We start from the raw sequence: 16,782 nt of genomic DNA, 5'->3' as shown, positions 1-16,782 counted from the left end.
GAGTTAAAACATTAGTATTGTTGTTTCTAAATGATTATGAACTTGTTTTCTTTGCATTATTTGAGGTCTGAAAGTACTGTTTTTTTTTTTAATTTTGAACATTATTCTTTGTCAGAAAAAAATGCAAAATTTATTGCTTGGAAATTCGGAGACATGTTGTCAGAAGATTATAGACTAAAAGAACAATTTACATTTTAATTATATATTATTATTAAATGATTTTTTAAAAAATATATATTTTGACTTTTTTTATACTTTATTACTTAGTACTTTCACTTTTATCACTCTGATCACTTTCACAAAACATTTCAATGCACTAGCATTGCAATGCTTTATAAATTGTCTGTTCGGCACTTGCACACAAGCTTGTTAGAACAAATTTAATTTTATTTAACATTTCAATACAACATTACCTTAATACTGAAACATTCCTAAATGTATGAGATGTAGATGAATATTATTCTTTTGGGGTCTAACCTACCAATACTTGGAAATATGAGCATGTGATAAATGCTGAATCCTCAGGGCAAGAATCATCACAATCTTCTCAGTTACTCACACAATAATGAGCCATAAAATATGCACTATATTTAGTATGTTAAAAGCTTTTTATTGTGAAGTGCTCCCCAATACAACAAACAGCATCAGTAGTGTACACTTAAAAAAAAAAGTCTCAAAAGAACTTTGTAGGAAAGACAAGATACACAGAAGCGACATACAGCATAATGAATATCTACACCCAGACAATAATCAGAAGGAATATTTTGACAATGTGATTGGATTTTGGGAAAAATAAACATAATTTTTGTCTGTTTGTGGCTCAGGGGTTGTCTAAATAAATGCTAAATAATAACTACTTTAGGTTGGCTTTCCGAAGGTCTCTTGAGAAGACTTCATGATCCTTTTGAGGCATCAAGTCAATGCGCTAAAGGGTTAGCTTAAAATGACTAAACTATTAACATGGGAAGGTCCATTTGTTCAGTTAGACAACTTAATTCTATAGTCTGGTTACATGATCATTTCATTGTGTTGTTGCTTTCATTTCTTTACAAAATTTCTAAGCCTATTTATACACTTCTTAAGTGTAACGTTTTTTGGTTTCATCATGGACAATTTTCGGAAACAAAAAATTGTAAGTCAAATTATAACTATCTATCACAAATTGTTCGTCAAATGTTAATATAGTGAGAGAAATTTAGTTGTGAAACAGGATTGTGGCCAAACGACTGGAAGTGAATTTCGGTATTTATGCAGTAGTTTACATTTAGCTTATAACCTATTAAGGATTGCCCTGCAAACCACCAACCCAATAACGCTTATTATAGGCAGGAAAATGCAACTTGTTATGTTCAAAAATACGCAGTAAATAAAGTCTATCGAGAACATCCACTTTTAATAAATATCTTCACTTTATATTCTATATACAAGTTCTTTACAGCTACATGAGAGGGTGACACAAGCTTCTTGGTGAAAAGGTGATCCTGGAGACCAGTTGCGAGTGAATTATTGCAGTCAGATGCATTGTGGTTGTGTAAGGTGAGGTGACATGTACAAATAAATATCTCTTTCCTGTCTTGGCTTATTATTCTAAGTAATGCAAATCTATTTTCACCACTGACTTCCAATAACTGATCCTTTACTTTGCTTCTGCATTCCGCCGAAGACCCGTTCATTTGGAAAAAATCTCACTTGTCATCCGATTAGTAATAGCTACTTGTCATAATATCCTCTAATTAAAGAGGAGGGTCAATGTTAGTTACATCTATCCTCTATTGATGGACATCCAGTATACCATACAAATGGTATACAATCTGTCATCCCAGAAACATTATGTTCTTCCCACTCAGGAGATTTGTCTCTACTAATTTTTCTTTGCTAATGAGAGGTTTTTTTTCATTCAATTCTATTTCATTCCAGTATAAGTGGCTAGAAAAGACAAGTTGTGCTTTGAAAGTATATCTGCCTTTTCCAATAGGAACTACATGGCCCTTTAGGGTGATGGACAATGCTGCAGTTAGACCAGCTAGTTATATTAACCACTGGAGCAGGTAATTGCCGATTTGAGATTGAAGTCATGGAATGTAATAAGGCAGTTTGTAACGGCAGGCAAATATTAGCACCCAAAATCAGAGAACCAGTAAACATAACGTAGAGAAAACAAGTCACTGAAAACATAATACTGACATTGCAACAGATGAACTCCAAAACAAAAGTTGTGTTTGTAGCATACTCAGTGAGGGTTGGAAAATAGTCTCTGGAAAAGAACACAAAAACTAATGTGCAAAACTGGTTTATGGGACCAGTGAACAAAGTTCACAATGGCCAGTAACATTCAGCATATCTTCTCTTGGATGGGAATCTTTGGTGTTTTCCTTCAATATCTTCAAGTTAAACAGAAAGCAAATGGTTGGAAAACTAAATGAGTCAAGAAGTGAACCAGCACTTTGCACTTGTTTTATAAAGACGAATTCACTAATGTGTCCTTTTGTTCCAGTCCCTTAATACTTCATCTTTCAATTGAGGAAGGCTGCAAAGAACGTGTTCTGTCCAAAGACTTTTCATTTTTCCTTGAGCTTCGTACTGAAGAATGAGTACCAGTGGAATGGACGTTAGTAGCTCCTAATGGCATGTCTGCTACCGGAGGAGACTTATGAACTTGGATGTTACTGCTGCGCATTGTTGGGGGTGGTGGAACAGCTAAAAGCTTAGGAGTTTTTCTTGCGGATAGGTGGGATCTTCTCAATGTGGAGTCTGATGCCTTTGCTTTATTTTCTTGAGAAGACACAATGCCAAGATCTGCGTTATTTTCATTGGAGGAAAGAATGCTCAAAATACTTTTTGTTTCGGAATCAGCTTCCTCAATACCAGGTGCTAAAGATGCTGGCATCATTCCTGCCCTTGACAAGCTGGGATCGTAGGCGAGTTCATCTTCAGTTTCAGCTGCTTCTGTGAGGAATGGAGGTGACTGGGTGCTGCGTTTGCTACAGGATTCACAGCAAAGTTTGTTGTACCCAGGTATAGAGCAGTATCGTGCAAGCACTTCCATTTGACAGAATATAGACTTGTCTCCGAGACATGGTTCATCTGAAAGGCAATAAGACAACACTCAGTGACACAGATCTTAAATGATGGGCTCTAACTATTATCTTAACTAATTTTTTGTTTTAGGAAACCAATTTTCATATATTAAAATATAAAATTTGGGGTTAATATAAGGAGTTACACTACAGCACTTTCATCTATTATCTAGAGTAGGGAGTCTACTACAGAAAAGGGTTCAGCATTTTCGAGGACTCAGCACAACAATGTATTTCATTTTGAGCCCACCAAAGAAAGCAACCGAACACTATGGCCCTGATTCATCAAAGCAATTTTGCCAGATTTCTGGTGTGAATTGCTTTTACAAGTCGCAAATTTTTGACTTGGAGTTGGGCAAAAATCTTGCAACTTTTGGCACATAAACAGCTTCTCCCATATTATGATTATTTATATAGCACCATTAGTTCCATGGTGCTGTACATGAGACGGGGTTTTGTCAAAATACAAATATCACTTACAATAAACAAACTAACAATGACAGACTGGTACAGACGGAAGAGGACCCTGCCCTTGCGGGCTTACATTCTACAGGATTATGGGGAAGGAGGTTGCAGTAGCTCCGATGGTGTTGAGGCGGCCGCATGATTATTACAGGTTGTAAGCTTTTTTGAAGAGATGGGTTTTCAGGTTCCGTCTGAAGGATCCTAATGTGGTGGATAACCCGGGACATGTTGGGGCACAGAATTCCAGAGGATGGGGGATATTTGGGAAAAATCTTGGAGGCGATTGGGTGAGTAGCGAATAAGCATGGAGGAGAGAAGGAGGTCTTGTGGGGACCAGAGATTACGTGAGGGAAGATATTGAGAGGTTAATTCAGAAATATACGGAGGAGAAAGGTTATGGATGGCTTTGTAGGTCAGTGTTAGTAGTTTTAACTGGATACACTCGGAAATTGGGAGCCAGTGAAGGGATTTGCAAAGAGGGGAAGCAGGAATGTAGCGAGGAGAGAGATTAATTAGTCAGGCAGCAGAATTAAGGACGGACTGTAGGAGTGCGAGAGTGTTAGAAGGTAGGCCACAGAGGAGGATGTTGCAGTAGTCAAAGTGGGAGATTATTAGGGCATGCACAAGCATTTTTGTAGAGTGAGGGTTGAGGAAAAGACGAATTCTGGAAATATTTTTGAACTGGAGGCGACAGGAGGTGGCGAGAGCTTGGATGTGCAGTTTGAAGGATAGGGCATAGTCAAGGGATACTCCAAGGCAGCGGATTTCCGGGACAGGGTAAAGTGTGAATTCAATTTTTGTGATAGATTAGGTAGGGAACGTATGCGAGATGGAGGAAAGATAATTAGTTCAGATCTGTCCACATTGAGCTTGATTAAGAAGCTAGAAGAGGAGGAGGATATGGCTGATAGACACTCTGGGATTCTGGACAGCAGAGAGGTGACGTCTGGACCAGAGAGGTAGATCTGAGTGTCATCAGCATATATATGGTACTGGAAGCCATAGGACTTTATGAGTTTTCCCAGGCCAAGGGTATAGATTGAGAAGAGAAGGGGTCCTAGGACAGAGCCTTGAGGGACACCAACAGAGATGAGGAGGTAGTGTGGGAATAGGAAACGCTAAATGTGCGGCTGGTAAGGTATGAGGAGATCCAGGAGAGGGCAAGGTCTTTGACACCAAAGGAAGAGAGGATCTGTAGTAGGAGACAGTGGTCAACTGTGTCAAAGGCAGAAGACAGGTCTAGAAGGAGGAGTATAGAGAATTGTCTGGTAGCTTTGGCTGTAAGTCGTTAGGGCAGTCTCAGTGGAATGGTGGGGACAGAAGCCAGATTGTTGGTTGTCAAAGAGCAAGTTAGATGCAAAGGGAGAGAAAAGTTCAGCGTGGACGTGTGGCTCAAGGAGTTTGGAAGAAAATGGGAGCAAAGATATGGGGTGACAGCTGGACATAGCGCTTAGGTCAAGGGATGGCTTTTTGAGGATAGGTGTGATTGTGGCATGTTTGAAAACAGAGGGGAAGGTACCAGAACTTAGTGATAGGTTGAAGAGATGGGTTAGGGATGGGATAAGTGTAGTGGTGAGGTTGGGGAGGAGGCGGGATGGGGTGGGGTCAAGTGCACAATTGGTGAGGTGTGATTTGGAGAGATGAGCAAGCTCTCGAGTGATTTTGGAGAGGGAAGTTATGGGGTCAGGGCATTGGTCTGGTATACAAAGGGGTTGTGGTGGTCGGACAACAAAGACTTGCCTTGCTTGGTCTATCTCATTTTTGAAGTGCGTGGCAAAGTCATTGGCAGAGATTAGGGAAGTGGGGGGGGGTAGTGGTGGACGGAGGAGGAAGTTAAAAGGGTTGAAAAACTGTTTGGAGTTGTGGGATAAGGAAGATACAAGTGATGTAAAGTAGGCCTGTTTAGCAGAGGTGAGAGCTCTGCAATTCTGGATACTTGCCGAAGCTTTTTAGTGATGTTCTTGTGCCAGGGTTGTCTACTGATTTGCCACACTCTGCTATGCAAGACAGGGGCGACCGAATCAATGGCAGATACAAGAGTGGCATTGTAGAAACAGTGTCTGTGTCGTGGAGTGAAGCTATGAAGGACAGTGGTAGAACAGAGTCAGAGAGTTTGCGAGTGTCTAGATGTGCAAGGTTTCTGCGGGGGTGCGCAAGTTGGTGGACATGGGTGACAGTGATGAGAACGTGAATAGATGGTGGTCAGATAGAGGGAGAGGGGCGGTTGTTGTCACGATCCGGGTTTTGAGTCCTGTCTTTCCATGTTCCCGTTCTGGTCATTTCAGGGGTTAACTTTTCCCAGCCTCAGTCTAGTTTCAGGTTTGCTATTTAGCTCAGCTGCATTCTGCAGGCGGTGTCAGCTATAGTTCTGCCTTCAGCGTGTGTATCTGACTCTGGTATATCCTGATTTGTCCTGCTGTGATCCCTAGCTTGTCCCATGTCTGTTTATTCCCTCTGTCTGTCCTGACTCAGTATTTCCCTGTAAGTTTGTTGACTCCCTGGTTTTGACTTGGCTTGCATTCGGATCTGGTTCTGTCTTTTGTCTTTGTCTTATCCGCTTCCGACTGTTGCTGATCCCCTGGCTTGTTCCTGACCACATGTACTGCTGTGACCTCTGGTACTTCTGCTCCAGACTCAGCTCATCTGACCACTCTTTCGCCACCTGGTGGCGCTTGTGCTGCTGTTCAGTGTTGCTATGCTGTGTGTGCAACCTCTCTTCCTTCACCAGCACCCCCTGGTTGACGTTGCTCTATACTGCACTGCAGTAACATGACAGTTGTGAAGTTAGATAGGGAGCAGAGATAGGTGAAGACCAGGTCTAATGTATGTCCGTCTGTGTGAGTGGCTGAGGAGGACCACAGAGTAAGTCCAAACCATGAAGTGAGCGAAAGGAGTTTTGAGGCTGCTGGCTGGCGGGTGTCATTGGGGATGTTGAAGTCACCCATGATGATGGTGGGAATGTCAGCAGAGAGAAAGTGTAGAAGCCAGGTGGAGAACTGGTCAATAAAGGCAGTGCTCGGTCCCGGAAGTTGGTATATGACGGCCACTTGGAGGTTGGAGGGAGAGTAGATGCAGACAGAGTGGACTTCAAAAGTGGGGAGGATAGAGGTGGGATTGGGTTAAAGGTACAGTAGGAAGAAAAGAGAAGGCCCACTCCTCCACCATGTCTGTTGCGAGGGGAAGGAGTGTGGGTGAAATGAAGGTCGCCGAAACACAGTGCAGCAGCGGAGGCTGTGTCGGAGGGTGTCAGCCATGTTTCGCTGATGCCCAGGAAGGAAAAATTACAAGAGGTAAAGAAGTCGTGAATCACATGGCGTTTATTGCAGACGGAGCGGGCATACCAGAGTGATCCAGAGAGAGGGAGCAGGGTGGTGGGCGTCAAGGGCAGAGATTTGAAGTGGGCGAGATTTCGGTTGTTCATATTGGGTTGGGAGCGATAGAAGGGGGTAGTAATGGGAGGTATGAGCTGTGGGGGCCCAGGATTGGGAGATATGTCGCCAGCAGTGAGCAGAAGCAGAGAGAGGGAGAGCAGGTGGGAGAAGGAGAGTGGGAGACTTGTTTTATGTTTTAGTAGGAGAGATGTGATGTTGATCAGCCAGAATTAACAGGACAGGGGCACGTCGGGGGCATGATATCACAGCTTGCCAGATTCATGATGAGCTGGCATACCTTAAAACAGAAATTTATTTCAGTCAGCGACTAGAGTAATATTTCTGGCATAGCGCATGGAAGTGCACACCCCTTCATTAATCAGGACCTTCTGACATGTGGCATGCTCCACCATGTGCCACTCCATAAATCTAGAGTAAGATTTCTGGCATAAGACCTCTGCATGAATAAAGAGCGTCTGACTCCATCACACTCCGAGTCATGATTAATCGGGCCTTTGGGCCCGATACTTTACATGCATTTGCCAGTTTGTTTTTTTAATTTTCACCATTGTGAACAGAGTTCAGGTTTTCCAGATTTTTTCATCTGATTCATCATTTACAACTTTTCAATAAGATGCAAAATTTATTGCAAATCTACTTCAGTCCACCCCTGGAGTTATTTTATGTACACCAGGACCCATGGGTGACATTTCTTCATGTGGAAAGTGACATGTCAAGCATACCGAGGTGAGGAGACTTTTACGTCGCAATGCTCCTCTGGGAAATATGCAAATTGTCTCTTCAGAGAGGAAGATGAATAGAACTCTAGTGCCACCTATAGGAAGTAGCAATCCTAAATATCAATAACGACTCACCTACAAGCCTTGTCACATGACTTAGAATAAGAACCAAAATCTCAATTTGCAGACACCGTATTTCGGGGTACTGCTCTCATCAGTGCAAAGTGTGAGCTGTCGTTTGGCTGGGTGAAAGGAGTCTGACCAGGATTCAAGGGGTAAGTATTCTCCTTACAGAGAGTGATATGTCAAGCATGACAAAATAAGGAGACTTTTAAGCTGCAATGCTCCTCTGGAAAATATGTAAATTGTCTCTTCAGAGAGGAAGAGGACTAGAAGTGTCACATATTGACTTTTATGATTGCTACTTCCTATAGGTGGAACTAGAGTACTTGTCCCCTTCCTCTCCGAAGAGACAATTTATGTACAACAGAAATTTTTGAGACAATTTGAAAAAAAGCAAGTCTTTGCTCTGAAAAGTTTCAAAAATGGTTAGAGAAAAAGACCATTTTTGTCTTTTACACAAAATTCAAGAACCGTATTCGACACAGAAATTTGAAGAACTTGCCTGCCCAGCCAATGACTGGCCATTGCATTAACCAGCCATGCCCAGTGACCGGCTGAATATTCTGATGTGTCAAAATGTGATTGGAAAGTAGAGGACATGGGGATAGGAATGACAACATCATGGTAGCTTGGAGATGGGTGTGGGTGAGTAACTTATTTCTTATTGACTGGTCTAAGCCATTTTTAGAACTAACAGAAATGAATATATAGTTAGAAGCACTCTACTAATACAAAAACTAACCTTCCTGTTGCCTAGTAGACATAAGAAAAATGCTTAAGTTATATTCAGATTCGGCTTCTAGGACTCGTGAGTTCTTCAGCTCTTTAATTCTCTGCTGTGAAGCAGTAACAATAAGAGTCCTATGTAGTGCATATTTTTTCGCTATGGTCAATTCCATGTAATCCATTATGCTATATAACTACATTGTTACTGCACTGGCGAAGACAATGCCAGTCTAATAGTCCTGTAATAAGTAGCCCTCTATGAACTGCAGCACTATAGAAGGCATTAGAAGTGACTGATGTACAGTGTAGGAATATTATTTTCTGATAAAAGACAGCTCTTTTCCTGTTATTTAGCGCACTAGGAATTCTACGCCTCGTTAGCAAAAACAAGACAACATGGAACTTCACTGCCATCTAGGGGTTACTTCTAACACAGAAAGTAGATTTGTCTCCAGTATAATATGTATCAAAATAAAAGGGTTTGTACCAAGTTTATAAGTTGACCGCTATACACAGTAGAGGGCAGTGAGATTTAACATGAGGCTCAGGAGCCACATGTGGCTTGCAGACCCATGATGCGTGTCTCTCGACTGCCTGCTAGCTTGGTGCATTAACAAACAATTATAGCAGCTCTCCAGATAATGACCTTTGCGAGTAGTCCTCACAGACGAACAGATGTGAATTCACATATTCTGGCTTCAGGGTGGAGAGATAAAATAAGTTTTCAGCTGGAGACAGAATGATAATACAAGATTAAGAAGGGAATTGAAGCTGGATGCGATCAAATGGTGGGAGTGTTTGATGTGAGAATGCTAGATGGGGATAAGGTGGGAACACCTTGATGCAAGTATACTGCCTTGACGTTATTTCTGTGATTACGCTTTGGGTGTCATTGCACCAATAATGGGGACTCTCGGTGTCACTACTGTGTAGAAGACGGGACCTGAATGTCTCTATTAGAGGGGAGGTGATCTTCCCAAGATAAATTGACATGCTGCGGTCTGGACAGACGCACCGCATGTCCGTCTCCGCAGGTGATTCGCGGGCGTCGTTGCATGCAGTGTGGGCATGGGATTTCTTGAAATCCCATCCACTATGCTGTAACATCTGGATTTTGCTAGTTAGCGTTTACTGACCGTGGGAACATACCCTGCAAGTCAATGTTAAAATCCAACACACAGACAAAAAATGGTGAGTGAGAAGACAAGGCTTGTTAACCCGGCATAATAAACATTATGATTTACTCATAGTGGTAGAAAGGAAAATTCATAAGGTCAGCGTAAACAGGATGGGTCCTGGGTGGGTGAGTAAGCAACTCCGACATACTATTTGTAAACATTTAGTCCATACCTTTGGTGATGTTTGTCTCTCCATGTGCATGTCACTGGTTTGATTTCTATACATCATGCTAATGCCATTGAAACTTAAGCCCCCGTTACACACTGCGATATCGCTAGCAATATCGCTGTAAAGTCACCGATTTTGTGACGTTACAGCGATATTGCTAGCGATATCGCTGCATGTGATACTTACCTCCGACCAGCTCCCCCGCTGTTTATCGCTGATCACGCGAGAAGCTGCTGGACCATTCCTCGTCGGTCACTTCCTGCGGCGCTTCCTGCTGTGACGACGAGCGACGCGTGGACGTCAGGATCGCCGCGTCTGACAGGTAAGTAGCGATCCCCGTCCCCAGGGATGTCGCTGGTGAGATCTGCCTGTGTGGCAGCTCACTAGCGACCACCTAGCAATGCACCAGCGATCCTGACCGCGTCATATCGCTGGTCGGGATCGCTGGTCCATCGCTAGGTGTAATGGTACCCTTACACTTTAACTTTCTGACTTCTGGATAAGTGCGCATTGTGGATACTCACCAGCATTTAATATTACTGCGACTGCCGTGTGTGCACATAATCCTGTTAACCTGGCCTCATGAAATTTCCTTGTAACGACCCCTGTCTTCTCACCCACCATTTTGTGTCTGTTTGTTGGATTTTACCATTGACTCTTATAAAATTTATAAATTTTACTTTTTGTGATGATACTAGTCCAAGCATTTCTTTTTCTATGGTGTTTATGCAATTTATAATGCTATAATGTTGTATGGGACAACATACATATTTACCAGAGGCAATATTACAGTTCTTTGATACTTTATACACATGCTCAGTAGTGACCAGTGCTGTGGAGTCGGAGTTGGAAGTCAAGGAAATTGAGGAGTCGAAGGTTTAGCTTACTGACTCCACAGCCTTGCTTTACATTAGCCACGTAACAAAGATGGGGACAATTGTTGATACTATCGTTTTGATCTTGTACAGTATCATGTTTCCGTCAGCACATCTTCTGATTATGTGGAGTGATGTGTTATGGATAACAGTTATTTTTTTCTGAGAATAAAGATCAGATCACATGACAAATTAACTATTTGCACACTTGTCGGGTGACTGCCGGCGCATTTACAAGGGTAGATAAATTGGGAACACCCATTCGCTGATATCCATTTGTCTAAATCCTCCATAACTCTTGCTCATATTACCTATGAGTTTCACATATGTCCATACTTGCGCCTTTGAGTAAGAACCTAGCTCTCTGAAATGCATGGGTTGGTGATAGGGGGAACTGGATTGGATTTTCAATGTGCATGAAATATACTAGACATTTTGTAAGAACTCGTTCCTACAGTAATTCCATTTTTAACATGCAATGCAAGTTTGGTACACCTGAGTCTCTCATGTTCACACAGAGTTCATAGTCCACAGAAACTAATTGGTGAGCTGACTCCTCCTTTTGCGTGTTGTATATCTTTTTTCCCATGCTGAACTTGCAATAGCAACTTTGCTTTTGTAAAAAGAAATTATGTTTCTTAGGAAGCAGTACATACCATGACAACGTGTTAGCTTGCATTCCCTTGTAGATTCAGGCTTTTCACCATCACACTGGTCACCCACTCGACATAGGACTTGTCTGACCTCAATTCCCTCACCACAAGTCACAGAGCACTGCATTGGAAGAGGTAGAGATCAGAAAAGCTAACATTAATAATATTAGCAATGTTCATATGTAGGACCCAGAGACTACAGTCCTCAAACGTCTTCATCTGGTAACACAACAATACATCTTACTCTAGTCTAGAGCAATTTCAATGATAATACACTGGCACTGACCTCAGACCATGCACCTGTCTTCCACTGTGCTGGGCAGGGAGCTCTATTGCATGATCTTCTACTTTCAGGACGCTCTCCAGTACAGTACTTGCTGTGCACCGACCGATTTGTCCCATCATGTAGAGGCTGAATGCATCGAACTACTCGAATTTGATAGCCAGAACTTCCACAGCTTTTGGTGCAGTGCTCCCATTCATCTGCCACCCAGCTAGAGAAGGATAAAGTGTTATTGTTGATGAATAATTTTAAGAGACAATCATCAAAAGGACTAAAATCAATGTCTCCTCCCAGTGTCTATAGACGCCCAGCTTACAAATTCGACATCTTAGATGGAAGGCATTTTACATCTAACTGAAGTTTCTGAATTTTCACGTATATATTCAGTATGTGATGTAGAACTTATATTGTATAACAGTTTTGAAGATATCTTTTGCTCATGGTTAACATAAGTAGACTTTCACGTACATTGTACTTCATGAAAACACTAATCAGGGGGTCAGAAATTTTTTGTACAACAGGTTGATCACCCTAGTCTATAACAAAAATATTTGCGGTTTTGGCTTAGTTCTTGAACACTCACACTGGCTGTGTACACTCCTGTAAGTTGCACATCCGCCGGATAGGTTTAGGCTTCTTGTTAGCTTCACAGAAGCTGCGGTGAACCATTTTGTTATCGCTTTTCCTTCTACAGCCATATTTTGTGTATTGGAAACCTTGAAAATAAAAATGTGTTGAATAGTAACATTAGAAAAAATATAAGTAATTAATAATTAATGCATTCAAATCTAATAGAACAAAATAAAAACTTTACTGCTGCATACAGTATAAAAATTAGATATACAAAATGTATAACTTTTTTTATTCGGTGATCCCAAATACTAGGTTAATGTAAGAATAAAGCTCTAGAATGAACAGTTGCAATACTTACAATAGTCCTATAAAGAAGTAATTTAAAAAAAAATGTCCAAAACCATGTAGGGACATTGAGAAAAGTATCTTGTCCCATATTGATCTGAGCATTGGATCAAACTTGCCAATGCAAGTCTATGGGGCCGTGGAAAAAATCTGACAGTAATAAGATGCCATTCGTGTGCTGGGCATTTTTTATGGACCATTTAATATGAGAAGGTTTAGAAACCTCCATTAGTTATTTTTTTCATCAAAGAAACACTGATGAAACTATGACCAAACTCTGATGGTAAAAATACACTGATCAAACTCTTATGAAACTCTGATAAGAAGCACTGATTGAACTAGAAGTGATTTTTCCACATGAGAAAAATCAGTGACGTATGACCAAGGCCCAAGGTTCTCACATCTTGTGGTGTGAATGTTCTGTGGCAGAAATTTCGACAACAAACTTGCTGTCAGAGAACCGACATTTACAGTAAAGCCGTTATTGCTGTTAAATGTGCTTTAGAAATGGCAGTGTTCGGTTTGTGTAACAATGTAATAAACTCTTGACTGCTTAGTATTTTAGGATTTTACAATATAAACCAAAAGAGAGGGACATTAAATAGGCTATGTGCACATGTAGCATAAAATTTCTGCTGAAAAACCTGACTCCCTTCCCAGAAACCGTGCGTTTTCCGCGTTTTTTCCGCGCGTTTTCAAAACGCATAGAAATAGCCAGAAAAGCGGAAAAATCCGCAAAATTAATGAGCATGCTGCGTTTTTTACCGCAATGCGTTTTTTTTGCGGTAAAAAAACGCATCAATATGCACAAAAAGTGCAAAATGCATAGAAATGAATGGGAAGCTTATTTTTAGCGGTTTTATTGGAAAAACCGCTAAAAATACCGCTAAAAAAACGCTGTGTGTGAACACAGCCTTAGGATTTCACATTTAGTTCATACATGGTATTATGAGTATGTGCCTCCCTTGCAAAGAGCCACGTGTGCTGCTGGCCAGGCTGTGTCAGATGCTGCGAATATGTAAATGTTCTACCGGTGAAAATCTCCATTCCTGCAGAATTTAATGATACATGTCATTTGGAATTTCAGAAATGAAAGTTGAGGCATACATAAGTACAGTAAGGTCCTATGCACCTTTGTGTGATCGCTATGGTATAATCTGAAGCGAATATTACATAATATGGCTGTGTGCATATTGAGCCTACAATATACTGACTTTATGGGATTGTCCCATGTGGAGAATTCCTATTAAGATTAAGGACAGATAACCAGCTGGTTAATATCCATTCAGCCGATCTCACTTAGGGCAATCACTTTTCTCTAACTAATCATAAAACTGTTCATTCTCCCTCCAGTATGTGCTCACGTGTATGGGCAAAAATGTAATACATGGGTAGATGGTGTTGCCAGAGTGGGGGATGCTCTTTTCAGAAGCTCTTTGTTTTGTCACTCAGATATTTCCTATTTATCTATAATGCCCAGAAAGTAACTCTGAATGGGACAACACTAGTGTTGATTGAGCAGTGAAATGATCAACAGCTCAATACTAGAACGCTGGATTTTCAGACTTGATCGACTCGAGTATCAATCATAATGGAAGTGAATGAAAATTAAAGCATTTTTCCAAAGGACAAAAAGATTCTCTCTCTCTCTCTGCACCCAGTTCAAATAATTTAGTTACGGGGATCCTAGCACTCGATCATCACGTGGTACTTGGCACTGCTTGCTACTCAATCGAGCACCCCGATGCTAGGTCGAGTATCGAGCAGTGCCGAGCATGCTCGACCATCAATAGACAACACATTAAAGTGCTCAGTTTCCTTTGCTGTACACCAATGATCAGCTCCGAATGTATAGTAAGTGTTAATAGCTGTGTTCACTAAGTATACAGTTCGGTGAATGGCAGTATTCACCTTTGGTCATCAATATCACATCGGTGGAGGTCCGACAACCAATACTACTATTGAGCACCTGTTATTTCCATCATACTGCTTATGGGCTCTCAGGGTACTGCAGCTCAATTCCAATTCAAGTGAATGCAAGATGAGCAGTAGTAACAAGGAGCAGTTCCTAAATAGTGTGTGGTGCCTAGCAGTTCCAGCTCTGTGCGCTAGAGTTGAGCGACTTTGGTTGGATCGAGTTTAATGAAACAAAATTTGTTTCAGATGAAACTGGTCCGACTAGGGCAAAAAAAGTCGGAGTTTCGTCCTAAACCCGACCCCAATGCAAGTCAATGGGAAATAAAAGTCGGCATAGAGCGGACGACATTTATCCACTCAATGCCGACTTTTATTTCCCATTGACTTGCATTGGGGTCGGGTTTCGGACGAAACTCTGACTTTTTTTGCCCTAGTCGGACCAGTTTCATCTGAAACAAATTTTGTTTCATGAAACCCGATCCGACCAAAGTCACTCAACTCTACTGTGCGCCGCTTACATCCGGTCACCACTGGCTCAAATTACATCACATCGGTGAGGGTGCCAGTCATCAATATGCTTAATCAGGTGTTGTCCAGTTATTGAAAAGTTATGGCCTTTCTTAACATCAATCAATGGAGGTCTAAATTTGATTCGCCTGCATATTAGCTGTTTGCAGAAGCCTCAATACACCACTTGGGAAAAAGCTGCAATACCAAGCACAACATCCATTAACACTACAGATGTGCAGCGCACTTCAAATAGCTGATTGGCAGAAGTGCCAAGAGTCAGCCCCCCACAAATCAAACATTGCTGACCTATCCCAAGGATGGACCATCATTTTTGAAGGACTGGATAACTCTTAAATGGCAACTCTTCCATACAGCACTTACCTCCACCACAGGGTTTGGAACATGGAGACCAACTTTTTAAAGCCCACTCATAAGTATCAAGTTCTTCTTGCAGAACGTTGTTATTGTTTATTGAAGGCAAAGAGTCTTCATGAATTATGTATTTATATGTCAGGCTGGATTTTGTGTCATTCTCTTGAGGTATAACCTTTAGGAGGCATAACATGGAGACCGTGTTACATTTTCGTACAAAACACCATGAAATGCTGTGTTCTGACAGGGCAAAGGAATAAGGACACTTTGCATAAGGAGAACAAAACAATTCAGTTGCCAAATACTTTCTGTCAGCCAAGTAAACATTTTCTGTGACTTTTCCTGGTATTTTAGATCAATAATATTAAAGTGGCCATGACTATTAATGAGCTGAAGAAACAGATCATTAGATCCATTGTTTTACATTCGCCTTTCAGAGCTCTCGGCAGTCAATAAACATTTAAGAAAAATAAATCAGACAAATGCTAGCAGATGGGATTTTCATTTTACATGTTGAGTGTTTGTCCCACTCTATGGCTTCCATTGTGCAAACAACAATGACAACTTGAGAATAACAGGTAAAATCAGCTGCTTTGTTTTATCATCAGATGTGTTAAAAGTGGTTACAACCTAAACAGCCTGAAAAAAAATACACAGCACAAATCCTATAATTAAACTTGTACACTTTTACCCCCACACCACAATCTCTAGTGCAGGGATAAGACTTTAGGAAGAGGAGAGCAAATTCAACAGCATAATTAGTTTACAGTTATAAGCTATGCAAAGTAGCTCTCATTCAGAAAACGAGAGTAAGGGGACATGTGTTTTTTATGTGTAGTATTTGTATGCATGGTGTGTGAATGTGTGTGGTGTGTATTGTGTTCTGTGTGTTTTCTTTGGATGGGGTTGATGTATGCGTTGTGTGTATGTGTAGTATTTTGTGTGTTGTGTGTGTTTTCTGCGTGTGATGTGTATAAGGGTGTATGTGTTGTGTGTATTTGTAAAATTTGTATGTGTGGTGTGTATTGTGTGCTGTGTTTTGTTAGTATGGGGTTGATGCATGTGTTATGTGTGGTGTGTGTATGTTTAGTATTTGTATCCGTGTATGCATATTTGTATTGTAGGTGTGGTGTGTGTGAGTGTGATGTGTGTGCTGTGTGTGGTGAGACTGTGTTGTGTGTATGGTGTGCATATTATGTATGTGATGTTTGTGTTGTGTGTGCTGTGTGTCAATATATTGTATTGAATATTATTTACAGCATATAGATATAGGAGAGATGATTCTGTTAGCTGGTGAAGGACTGTGATTGTTATAAGAGTTTTAATTTATCTTTTTTACTACATGATATTCTTGACACGGTGCTGTGGTTTTGGTTTATAATGGAAACCACAAAACTGATTTGAA

At 41.1% G+C, this 16,782-nt stretch overlaps 1 protein-coding gene across 1 annotated transcript in view; it reads right to left on the bottom strand.

The window, feature by feature from the left end:
- Positions 1–589: 589 nt before the first annotated feature.
- Positions 590–16,782, bottom strand: part of ADAMTS3 (ADAM metallopeptidase with thrombospondin type 1 motif 3) — a 278,244-nt gene continuing 262,051 nt past the window's right edge. The window contains exons 18-22 of the mRNA XM_073590493.1: positions 15,387–15,552; positions 12,244–12,376; positions 11,664–11,871; positions 11,381–11,498; positions 590–3,084 (exon numbers count right to left, since the gene is read on the bottom strand). Of these exons, the coding sequence (XP_073446594.1) occupies positions 2,507–3,084; positions 11,381–11,498; positions 11,664–11,871; positions 12,244–12,376; positions 15,387–15,552 (1,203 nt within the window). The 3' untranslated portion in view covers positions 590–2,506. The remainder of the gene's footprint in view (positions 3,085–11,380; positions 11,499–11,663; positions 11,872–12,243; positions 12,377–15,386; positions 15,553–16,782) is intronic.

Source organism: Dendrobates tinctorius, unplaced genomic scaffold, assembly GCF_039654945.1.
Source record: "Dendrobates tinctorius isolate UK_male_01 unplaced genomic scaffold, ASM3965494v1 ptg000011l, whole genome shotgun sequence".
NCBI classification, from domain to species: Eukaryota; Metazoa; Chordata; class Amphibia; order Anura; family Dendrobatidae; genus Dendrobates; species Dendrobates tinctorius.
Note: the sequence above shows the minus strand (reverse complement) of the source record. Positions and strands in the feature narration are given on the sequence as shown.